Source organism: Nycticebus coucang, chromosome 12, assembly GCF_027406575.1.
Source record: "Nycticebus coucang isolate mNycCou1 chromosome 12, mNycCou1.pri, whole genome shotgun sequence".
Lineage (NCBI taxonomy): Eukaryota > Metazoa > Chordata > Mammalia > Primates > Lorisidae > Nycticebus > Nycticebus coucang.
The window spans coordinates 69,061,325-69,073,731 of record NC_069791.1 but is presented as its reverse complement, the minus strand read 5'-3'; the positions used below and the strand labels follow the sequence as shown (position 1 = coordinate 69,073,731).

Genomic DNA, 12,407 nt, shown 5'->3' with positions numbered 1-12,407 from the left:
CTGTACAAATTTAGATAGAACATTCTCAATGCTCAGTTTTATAAAAATGTGAACATAACAGAAAGACTGGAGTTAAACTTTCTAGTTTTTCTTTTTAAATTAGGAAGAAAAAAAAGTGATTCTTTTCCCCCAGGTACAATGATAGTAAATGTCTAGAAGACATTCAAAGAACCAGCAATAAAAAGAGCAAGATTCACCTGCCAACTCTCACAGTTCTGTTTTCACTTAGTTGAATCCAAATAGACAAGGAACAGTGCCCTCCGCAGGCGGCATGCAGCCTTGTCACTGCACATCAAACACTCAAGATTCCCAGAGCCAGTTACATACAGCATAAAAGTTTGTGCTCAGAGAAAAGCCAGCACGATTTGTTCATTATTTCTTGTTTTTCTAACAAAGTGGATTTTCTGTACACTTGTTACAAAGGTCTGTACAAAAGCATGAGGCTGCTGTGAGGTGATCTTTTTAAAAACGGACGGTACCGAACTGTTCCCTATAGGTCTACCTGTACATTCACACAGAGGGGGCGATACCATAAAAAAGAATTCAGAAAGAAATTCCAGACCAGAGAATCTGGGTTCCTTAAAAGTTTACTTTAAAAGCCTGGGGTTAAGTTTCAACTCTGCCATTTCTGGCTGCCATGCCATGAGTCACAACAGTTCAGCTCTTCCTAAAACTAAATTCTCCCCCTTTCAAACACAAACTATCAAGAAAATAACCACCCAAACTGCAGGACTCTGTAGATAAAATTACTGACAAGGCAGACAGAAGTCATAAAAGCCAGTGGGCTCAGAGCCCAAGGTACCCTTCACATTCCCAGGGAGTGGGCAGTGGCAGTCACAGCCACGGGTGCCAAGCAGGGTCCATGCGGCACAGGTTGTCCAGACTGTTTGCTGCTGCCACCAGGGTGTTCACTTTGCTCTCACCGCCTTCAAACTGGGCAAGGTTGTGCAGGCGGGTCATGATGGCCGTGACAGCTTTCTGCACCAAGGATACCAGCTGCTGGCTGTCCATGTTCTCAGGCTGCCCGGCAGCTGAGAGAGGAGAGGAAGTGTCTTCCTGTGTTTTTTTGTGCCAAGCAATGATCTCATCCCGGAGCACAGTTTTCAGAATGCCGTCCACCTGTGTGAAGGAGAGAATGAAAGGACCATGTTTTACTAAAGCTTCCTGATGAAGCAGAGCTAAGCCACAGCTGGGGCTGATCTAACCTCCATGCCCAGGGAAGGCCATGTGGCTCACAGATGGGCTGGAGAAGCTACCTGTGAGTAGCTTCTCCATTCCCTCTACTTGGAGCAGTGGCCCAAAGACCTCAGGGACAAGACATTCCTGTCTGGTCTTCTACAAGCCAAGGCAGTGCACATCTGGGATATGCCAAGTGCCGCTCCCAGACCCCCATATGTCTGTGCGTCTGTTCCAGGCCCCCAATGCCTGCAGAGTGTCAGGCAGGCCCACTGCAGCCCAGGGTGAACACCACAGAGAAGACCTCACCCCAGGCCTCACAGGCTCCCACCCTGACAAAGAAGTGGTACTGGCACTGGGGAGAACAGCCAGGGAAGTGGCTTGGGGGTGGGTTCTCTGAGGAGCCAAGTGACGAGGACACATGCAAGGGCCGGACAGCAGGGGCGGGCCTGGCCACACTGAAGGACAGCATGGGAGGCTGTGGAGCGGCACAGACTTCCTGGTGGTCACAGTGGACTACAGCTCAGGCCTCAGCTCCAACACTTCCTGGCTGGTGTGCTTGGGAAAGTTATTTAAGCTCTGTACCTCAATTTCCCCTTTTATAGATAGGGCACAGTGATACAGCCTCTCCCCGCAGTGATGTGGATTTAATGAATGTCAAGTGCACACAGAAGAGTCTGGTCAGCCTCTGGTTTTCAGTCACAGTGGGCCTCATTTGTGCTATGAGTAGCTAGAAGTTACTGACAGTGTTGAGCAGGGTATTGAGCACAGCACGACACCCCAACCTCAGGGTGAGAGGCCTAAGTGGAGCTTTGTCCCCACAGGGGTGACAGAGCTGGGTCAGCTGAGCAGGTCCTGAGATGCTGCAGGACACCAACCACATGCCCGGCAGAGGGAACCACAACCAGGTCAGAGGACGAGGCAGGGTTGGAGCTCAAGGTTTAAATTTGTGTGGGAGAGAGGATCAAAATGGGTCAGCTGAGATGTCTAGGACTGGGAACAGAAGTGACTCTTTTTAGAAGGAGAGACCCAATAGTCAGGCTGGGTGTTGTGTTTAAAGGAAGGAGAAGACTCTCATTTTAGGCACCCAGGACTATTTAAAAGTCACTTAGGGTCAATATAAAGGCTTTTATTCTGCCTTCCTTGGTGCCAACAGAATACGTTTTTAGAAGAGATTCCCATACAGAATGGTCTGTCTACATTTGAACTTAACTTAAAGGCATTCACTAAATTTAGTCCAAAAATTTGGGTCCAAAGTTCGGAGATCTAACTTTCTCCCATCACCACGGTCTAAAGAGTAATGTAGGGAGTCACTCCAAGTTGTCATAGGCCTTAAATTATGAAGAATCTTATGTCTTTTTATTTAAAGTTTTCAAATGAAATGCCATGCTAAGGATAACCCTATGGATATTTCCAGAAGTATAAAATTTCTATCTAAATGAGAACTTCCTATTTTAAGTCTTAAGCCAGAAGTGATAATAAAAAATAAATAAAACTGGCATTTGCTACATTAGAATACAAATTCCTCCACTCAAGAACAAACATAAAGGCTATTTTTGCTCATGTTCTTACAAGGTAATCACTATATCTCAAAATAACACCCCACAGTGACAGATACGTGCTACTACCCATTAAATATCAAGGTGTGTTCACAGCTGAGAGTTTATACAATCATTTAAAACCTTCTGACTAAATGTTTTTGGAAAGCAACTGGGTTCTGAGGCCCACTCTAGATACAAACTGTTTATGTGGGAAAAGGGGGGGATATAATTATTACCATAAGTTAAAAAAAAAATAAATAAAGATTGTATTCAGCCCCAAAGAGACGGTTCTAGTGGTGAGGGGACAGGGTCAGAGTCAGAATGACCTGGGTTTGAATACCAGTCTTCACCTCTCACCCCCAGTGACCTTTGGTATGTCATGACCTCCCATCTGTTCAAGCACTGGGAGAATTTGATGAGAAGCCATTTCAGCAGCCAGTGCCTGACATGGGGAAGGTACCTAGGAAATGGCAGGTCTGGCTACTGTCTTATCCTATGGAAGAGCCATCAGACATCCTGGTTTGGCCTTAGGTGCACCAAGGCATCTGGCCATGTCTCACACCCCTGGAAAGGCAAGCCCCACCCCACAGAGAACACTGCTGCCCTTTCATACCAGGAAGATGTGCAGAACAGAGGCTGGTGTACAAAATGACAGCGGGAATGAGATAAGTTAGCCAGTAAAGACTTCTAGATTCCTTTTTGTAACTGGGTTCCTCAATATTCTAAACACTTCTGGATAGGGAACATTTTTAAACTCCTCTTCCAAACGAACAAACTTTAATTGTACAGCAACAACTGGCCTAACTCCGCATTCTGTCTTCTCATTCTTAGAAGACCCTGCCGCTGCTGTTAGTGGGATCGGCAGCTCATGCAAGGCCACATTATGTACACGAATCTCCCAGCTTGTGCTGCTCATGACACGACACCAAGACCCACCTTAAAGTTTGGTTGGGCGAAGCACCGGGCGACAGCAATCATGGAGGCTGTCAATGGGCCAGAGACACCGATGGTAGTCAGAAATTCAGAAATGTTGGGTGTGAGGCGGAAAGGGACTGGACGGTTGGCATCCAGGTCTCCAGTGGCATCATTTATGTCAAATCGAAAGTAGGCAACATTGAGTTTGCCGGTGTCCTAAAGTTCAGAAGAAGATACTTGAGGAACTTCATCATCAGAAAGGCAATGTCTACAGGAGAGGGTTTGGCTGTTCACAGCAAGTTACCTGAGCAATCTGTAACATCTCGGGGTTGAGTCTATTTAAATGCAAGACAAATTCTGCAAAGCCAATCAGGGCAAGCTGGATGGTGAACATCTTGCGGAAGGTCCAGTAGTCTGTGGCATTGGGGAACGTGTGCAGGGCCCACTCTTTAAGCATGCTGCGTGGCACCATGTTACTCTGAACTTCCTTGAGAATGTCTCGAAGGACCTGAAATACATCACTCCATGACCCTTCTATCTAATTCACTCATATTTTTCTGGAAGAGAAAAACTCTCAAGTTGTAATTACTTAGTTACTTAGCACCACAGAGTAAATTTTGTTGACACAAATTTATACTCATTATTATTAGTTTACACGTAAGAATCCATAGGATTGTTTGATTTCCCTCCAAGGTTCAAGGTCTTATGCTCTAAAGCACCAATGGAGCTGTTTGAATAAAAGCCTTAGTTACATGACGTGTGGTATCATTTGCCTTACAAGAGTGTAGGTAAATATCTGAAAACAAATTTCACCCTTCCTAACTACAGAATATATTGTATCAATTAACAAAAATGACAAAAGAATAGATGGATACCAACACCACACTTCAAATCAGGCTTTTTTTTTTGAGCCAGGGTCTCACTCTGTCACTCATGCTGGACTGCAGTGGTGTTATCTTAGCTCACTGCAACCTCAAACTCCTGGCCTCAAGTGATCTTGCCCCAGCATCGCAAAGTGCTGGGATCACAGGCATGAGCCACTGTGCCCAGTCCAAATCAAAGACTATTAAAGACCGAAGGAGTTAGTCTAAAAACAGAACAGATGATAAACAACACTTCAACTGAATTCTATATGCTGAAAGACTTACAAGACAATTTCAAACATCACAAATTTAGAGAAGGTCTCAATAAAGGAGTGTACTGAGTTAATTTAGTTCCTGTCAGACCACTGGTAAAGGCACAAGGTCTATTCCGGGCTAATGCAGGCCTCTTAGCAACCAAGAAAAAGGTAGACTGTCAGTAACACATTCAATTTATCTTCATTTTCTCACCTGTAAAGTGGAAAAAAGCACTACACAGTGAAGACTTCCAAAATCTATTCCTAAAGTGGTTAAGAACACTAGGAAAAATCATCAAAATCAACCTTTTCAGAACTCTGGAAATTAAAGGCTTACAATAGTCTGAGGAGATTAAAAAAAAAAAAGGCTGGGCGGCGCCTGTGGCTCAGTCGGTAAGGCGCCGGCCCCATATACCGAGCGTGGCGGGTTCAAACCCGGCCCCGGCCAAACTGCAACCAAAAAATAGCCGGGCATTGTGGCGGGTGCCTGTAGTCCCAGCTACTCAGGAGGCTGAGACAAGAGAATCGCTTAAGCCCATGAGTTGGAGGTTGCTGTGAGCTGTGTGAGGCCACGGCACTCTACCGAGGGCCATAAAGTGAGACTCTGTCTCTACAAAAAAAATAAAAAAAAGAAGAAAAAAAAAAAAAAAAAAAAAAAAAAAAGGCTGAATCCTAGTACACAGGATTGCTCTGTGGCAACTTAGTGTGCCCCTTTCCCACCCCCTTCTTCCTAGCCCTGCAGCACCTCGATAGGGCCTGTCCCTGTTTTGACCAATCTCAGCTCAGTGAGGAATATCGTTTCTGAATGGTGTCTATCTGAAACAATCACCGACAACTATTTAACATGGCAGGTACCTGAGGCAGCAATACCAGCTAGAGCACCTAAGCAGGAGCCAAACAAAAGAAAAGGGCTGAGGATGACCATAAAGGATTTTGAATAGCTCCAACGTATTCCAGGAATCCAGGAGGCCACTTAGAAGATACCATCCTCCTTGGCAGCACCTGTAGCTCAGTAGGTAGGGCACTGGCCACATACGCCAAGGCTGGCGGGTTCGAACTCGGCCAGGGCCAGCTAAAACAACAATAACAACTACAACAAAAGAACAGCTGGGTGTTGTGGTAGGTGCCTGTTTTCCCAACTACTTGGGAGGCTGAGGCAAAAGAATTGCTTAAGCCCAAGAGTTTGACTGCTGTGAGCTGTGATGCTACGGCACTCTCACTGTGACATAGTGAGACTCTGTCTCAAAAAAAAAAAAAAAAAAAAAAAAAGATACCATCTTCTCACCTGAGGGTGTGCACAAGCAGGAAGACAGGGCCAAGACAGAGCTGTACACTGTATGGCTGTGTTGAAGGCATGCCCCCACACACAGGCCTTCAAAAAGATGGAGACTTACTTATTCACAGCACTTAAAAAGTCTCTATTGGGCAGGGCCCATGGCTCAGTGGGTAAGGTGCTGGCCCCATATACCGACGGTGGTGGGTTCGAACTCGGCCCTGGTCAAACCGCAACAAAAAAATAGCCAGGCATTCTGGCAGGTGCCTGTAGTCCCAGCTACATGGAAGGCCGAGGCAAGAGAATTGCCTAAGCCCAAAGTTGGAGGTTGCTGGGAATTGTGACACCAAAGCACTCTACTAAGGGTGATAAAGTGAGACTCTGTCTCAAAAAAAAAAAAGTCTCTGTCAAATTCTTGGCTAACCAATAAGCTAACCAAGCAGAGACTTCAACAGACTTTATAAAATTAATTTGGGAAACTCACAAAAAATAAACAGCAACAACAAATCTTGGCAGGAAGAACCAAAGTCACTTGTATCAAGTAACTTCTATCTAAGCTAGACGTAGTGGCTCACACCTATAACCCTAGCACTTGAGGAGGCTGAAATGGGTGGGTTGTTTGAGCTCAAGAGTTTGAGACCAGCCTGAGCCAGAGTGAGACCCTGTCACTACTAAAAATAGAAAAACTAGCTAAGCATTGTGGTGGGCACCTGTAGTTCCAGCTACTCCGGAGGCTGAGGGAAGAGGATCACTTGAGCCCAAGAGTTTGAGGTTGATGTGAGCTAGTCTGATACCATAGCACTTTAGCCTGGGGCAAGAGAGTGAGACTCTATCTCAAAAAAAATTAAAAAAAAAAAAAAAAAGGTAACTTCGTATCCAGAACATACAAAGAATTCTTTTTTTTTCTTTGCAGTTTTTTTTTTTTTTTTTTTTTGCCGAGGTTGGGTTTGAACCCGCCACCTCGGGTATATGGGGTCAGTACCCTACTCCTTTGAGCCACAGGTGCCGCCCTACAAAGAATTCTTATAATCAACAATAAAAAGACAAACCACCCAATTTAAAAAATAAGCCAAGAGCCTAAACAGACATTTCTCCAAAGAAAATATACCAATAAAAAGATAGCCAATAGGGCGGCACCTGTGGCTCAGTGAGCAGGGCGCTGGCCCCATATACCGAGGGTGGCGGGTTCAAACCCAGCCCCGGCCAAACTGCAACCAAAAAATAGCCGGGCGTTGTGGCGGGCGCCTGTAGTCCCAGCTACTCGGGAGGCTGAGGCAGGAGAATCGCCTAAGCCCAGGAGTTGGAGGTTGCTGTGAGCTGTGACACCACAGCACTCTACTGAGGGCAATACAGTGAAACTCTGTCTCTACAAAAAAAAAAAAAAAGATAGCCAATAAGCACATGAAAAGATGTTCAACATTATCAGTCATCAACCACAATAAGACAGCATTTCACATGCACTAGGACAGCTACAGTAAAAAAGACAGTGGCAGTAATAGGCAAGATAGAGAAATTAGAACCTACATACCTTGCAGACATTTTGAAAAACAATTTGACAGTTCATCAAAAGGTTAAACACTAGAGTTACCATGTGACCCCAAAATTCCACTAGTGGATATCCAAGAGAGATGAAAACGTTATGTCCACACAAAAACATGTGCACAGCTGCTCACCCTACAGTGCACCTGGAATCCCAGCTACTCAGGAGCCTGAGGCAGAGGGATTGCTCAATCAAGCCCAGTTTGAACTGAGCCTGGGCAACAAAGCAAGACCCTGTCTCTGAAAATAAATATCACACAAAAAACATGTACACAGATGTTCACAGTAGCATTAGTCAGTCATAATAGTCAAAAAGTATAAACACTTCCAAAGTCTGTCAACTGATGAATGGATAAATTAAATGCAATACATTCATATACTAGAATAACATTTGGCAACAAAATGTAATGAACTACCAATACATGCTACGAAGTGGGTAAACTTTGAAAATATTACAGTAAGCAAAAGAAGCCAGGCACAGTAGCCCAAATGCAGTGTGATCTCACTCACATGTTCTATCAGAATGGACAACTCCATAAAGGCAAGAAGATTTGGGGCCACCAGGGGCTGAAGGCAGAAGAGCAACAGGGGGGATCTCATTTCGGGGGGTGATGAAAATGTTTTATAGGTAGATAATGGGGCAGAAGGAAGAAAAAAAGATAAATGGTGACAGTTGTGCAACTTTGTGAATACACAAAAACACTGAATTAGGCCAGGCGCAGTGGCTCACGCCTGTAATCCTAGCACTCTGGGAGACCGAGGCAGGTGGATTGCCTGAGATCACGAGTTCAATGACCAGCCTGAGCCAGAGTGAGACCTCATCGCCAAAATAGCCGGGTGTTGTGGCAGGCACCTGTAGTCCCAACTACCTGGGAGGCTGAGGCAAGAGAATCTGCCTGAGCCCAAGAGTCTGAGGTTGCTGTGAGCTGTGATGCCATAGCACTTTACAAAGTGAGACTTTGTCTCAAAAACAAAACAAAAAAACACTCAATTATATATACTTTACAAAGGTATGTACAATTTTGTGGTTGTGAATTATAGCAATACAACATTTATAATAATATAAGTATCCTAAAGAGGCTAGGGTTCTCTGTACTGCTGGCATCGCCCCAGCTCAGCAGGCCTTCTGCGCTGCTTTTAAGCTGGACTAAACCACAGCCTGGTCACCACACATGTGGTTTAAAAGGGGCTTCTGATGACAGCATGTGTTTGCAGACAGAGGTCACTGGCTTCCACACTGTCAAAGGTAAAAGTGGCCTTATACCCATTCTTCTCCCACAAACACCTAGAAACTGCCCTAGGTCCACAGAACAATCAGGCCTTGACCTGTGTCCCGAGAAAACCCTGACACAGATTCCTAGGGGAGGCCACCACCGCTGTGCAGGGGCTGATCAAAAACAGGGCTCCACACCTCTGACTGCACACAGCGGGGAGGCTGCAGCTGCCCCGCGGCCTGAAGCACCTTGGACCCTCCTGTGCCCTGGGCCCTGCAGTGCACATGAGGTAAGCACCCCACAGTCTCAATCAGCCTATGCAAAGCTAAGTCCTCTGGGGGGTCAGACGAACTAGAATGAGTCCCTGGGAGACTTGGGACAAGGTTGCAGCACCCACCCCTGTGGTCTCCCCTTCTTAGGACCCCAGGAAGTACAACAGGACATCTGGGCGAGACCAAACCAGCTGCCTCCCACTGTTCTACAACATGGAACAAAATCTCATCTGGAGCCCACACAAGCTCTGCTCCCCACCAAGAACAAAAATCTGCAGGCAAGGAGAGGGGCCTTCTCACCCCCGAGGGGCTGCAGGCAAGAGCCACCTAGGACTCCCGTGGCACAGTGCTCCTGGCTGAGGCAGCTGACATAGCTGAGTCCATGTTTCAGAGCTGATCATTTGTGTTTTAGAAAGTACATATATTAGACACTGCAAATTACCTGGTGCCTCAGAAGCAGATCAGAGGAGCATGAACAAATAGACTATAAATAGCCTAACAACCTTCCAGATCAGGTATGGCTGCCAAAATTTTTATTTTAAAAATTTAACCAGGCATGGTGGCTATTTGGGAGGCTGAAGCGGGAGGATCACTTGAGCTCAGGAGTTTGAGGTTGCAGTAAGCTATGACTGTGCCACAGCCTGGGTGACAGAACAAGATACTGTCTCAAAAATAAAAGTAAAATTAATTAATTTCTGAGCTTCTATGTAAATGCAAGTAAAGGTCAAGGGACCTATCCATGGATGAGAACTTACCTCTGTGCACTCATTACAAGCTGTCTGCAGCACATGTGCCCTTACTAAGATCAAGGAATGTCTAATTTCTACAGTCTCCTGAGTCACGTAAGTCAACTTATTTTAAGTGAGAGAGACATCCCATCAAAGAAGGCCCTATTATTTCCTAAGCACACTTGTCCAAGCACCACCACAAGGAAGCAGCCACATCCAGGGGCCCTGGGTGGCAGCTCAGCAGCTCTGCCTGACCCAACTGATACCTGGTGGCTGGCCTGAGTCCCTCGTGCCTGCACTGTGGCCAGCCTGTCATAGTAACGGGATATAGGGTTGTCGTGCTCAATGCCCTTCTTGGCGCAGCGCTGCTTGTAGATCTCCACGAGGGACAGTGAAGAGGGGTTGTCCTCCACGAGGCGCATCTGTGGGGACACTGCTACAACCCGGGGAACTAGGGAGAGGGGAAAAGAAATGGGGAGCAGGTTAGCACTTGGCTCCACCTCCAGGGCACGTGCTGGGAGCAGAGCCTGGCCCTGTGTGTGCAAGAAGCACGTACCAGAACCCCTGTCACACACCACCTCTTTATGTCTAGGAGTGACAGCACCTGGGCTGTCTGTTTGTGACCCTGTGCTCACAAATAGAAATGCTTTAGAAGGCAATCTCAAAAAATAAAAAATAAAGAGACTCAGCCTAATGTTCACTCTTTTGAGGCCCCCCTTAATAAGAACTTATCAGAAAAAACCACCCCCTGCCCAAGACTTCTATCAGGTGTAATTAAACTAACTTGTCTTCCTTTATCTAGAATAGCTATGCTCCATCTTTGGAGAAGTAAGAAAATAATGTCAAATAATTTTCTGTATTCTATGGTTCAGACAAGGAAAGCAATCAGTCAATTTGACGATTCAATTAAGTTAATTCGTAAATCTTCATCCACACAAAGTGACCAACATTCTGTTCCCCCATCACCATTCTGGTATTCAGGGTGCAGTTTACTAAGCGCTTGCCTTACATGATGATAGAATCTACCCTGGAACCATGCTCGTGTGAGCATGTGGGAAGCCGCACAGCAGAAGTGCTGGGTGTACCCACTCTGGGCCACCCACCTGCCTTTCTAGTGACATCATTTGCAGAAAGTTTCTAGACTTGTGTGAACTTTAGTTTTTTCACCTAAAAGTGGGATAACAGTACCTACACCACCTAAAGAAAGCTTGACATGCATTATAGAAAGCTGCAGGTGTTTTAACGTGTATTTAACATGATGTGCAGTGGTGATCCCAGCTGTGGGTTATAGGCTTTCTTTGCTTCTTCCAAACACTTGGTTGGCACTAAATGACAGCTCTGGTACATGTCATTTTAGGAGTAAATGAACAAATGGATTAAATGAGATAATATTTTAATGAGCGATTAAGACAATATTCAGTTAAGTTTGTTGCAAAAGTTGGAGGAAACAGAGTGGGGTCTCTGTGCAAACTCCTGGCCAGAGTGGGGTCTCGGTGCAAATGTGTCCCCACTTCTGCATCAGCCTCTGTCCAGACCCCTATAGCCCCAGGCCCTGGATTTAAGTGCCAGTGTGGTGCACACACAGACAATTTTGACTTCAGCAAACAAAGATGGTTAATTCAGTCCAACATCAATAAAACCATAGCTGCTGGCTTGGTGCCCTGGCTTTGATCCATAAAGAAATCCTAAAATGACAAAAGGACATATACTAGGACCGTCAGTTAATGCCAACCAAGTGTTTGGAAGAAGCAAAGAACATCTATAACCCACAGCTGGGATCACCACTACAGACCACGTTATATACTGGTAAAACACCTATAGCTTTCTATGATGCATGTCAAGCTTTCTTTAGACTTGTTTTTTGAATCTGTTTCTTATTAAGTGAGTCATTATGAAATTTTGGATATACACAAAAATCAAGAAACAGAAAATCCACACAGACAGAACAAATGAAGCCTCCTGGCAACACCGATAAGCCAAGCAAGTTGAAAGATGTTATCCACTTGTGACTCACGTTATTTCTATAAACTTAAGGATCAGAGATTTCAGGTCAAAGGAGTTGGATTATACCTTTGCTGTTAGAAGAAGATTCCACACAGGACTAGATAATATAATATGCACTGCAGCATGCTAACCTCAGGGATTACATGCCAAGGTATCATTACAAAGGCTCTCTTCTCACGGGGAATTACAGGCATCTCATCTACTCAGCTGTTCCAGACAGAAACAAACCACTTGCAATAACGGGGTTAGCAACAGAACCTAATAGGAGGCTGCTTCTTATCAGCTACTTGTGCCACTTGGCAATGATTTCCAGAGCCTTTGCAGGGCTTTGGGACTTTCCCAAGCCTTGCATTTCACCTGCAAACACATGTGCATGTGTGGTCCAGGAAGGGCTCAAGCCCTTGCCATAACATACCAGCAAAAAGCCCTCGGCTCAGCACAGAAAAAGTCCCCAAGGAGTAAAAGGCAGTGCACACAGGCCAGCACCACTTCCAAACAACACTCTGCAGAACAAGGAAGGCCTTGAGGAAACTGAAACAGAGGTCCTGCCCCTCTGCGAGGAGCCCGAGGGCAAAGTGGCTCCCAAGGCCACCCCTCCCCCTTACAACCAACAACACTGTCTGCTGTG

General features: G+C 45.6%; 1 protein-coding gene across 8 annotated transcripts in view; it reads right to left on the bottom strand.

Annotated features, from left to right (window-relative positions):
- Positions 1-459: 459 nt before the first annotated feature.
- Positions 460-12,407, bottom strand: part of TRRAP (transformation/transcription domain associated protein) — a 124,622-nt gene continuing 112,674 nt past the window's right edge. For all 8 annotated transcript variants that reach the window (XM_053554838.1, XM_053554841.1, XM_053554840.1 and 5 more), the window contains 4 exons: positions 10,042-10,226; positions 3,937-4,140; positions 3,654-3,848; positions 460-1,119 (listed from right to left, as the gene is read on the bottom strand). In XM_053554838.1, the coding sequence (XP_053410813.1) occupies positions 835-1,119; positions 3,654-3,848; positions 3,937-4,140; positions 10,042-10,226 (869 nt within the window). In that variant the 3' untranslated portion in view covers positions 460-834. The remainder of the gene's footprint in view (positions 1,120-3,653; positions 3,849-3,936; positions 4,141-10,041; positions 10,227-12,407) is intronic.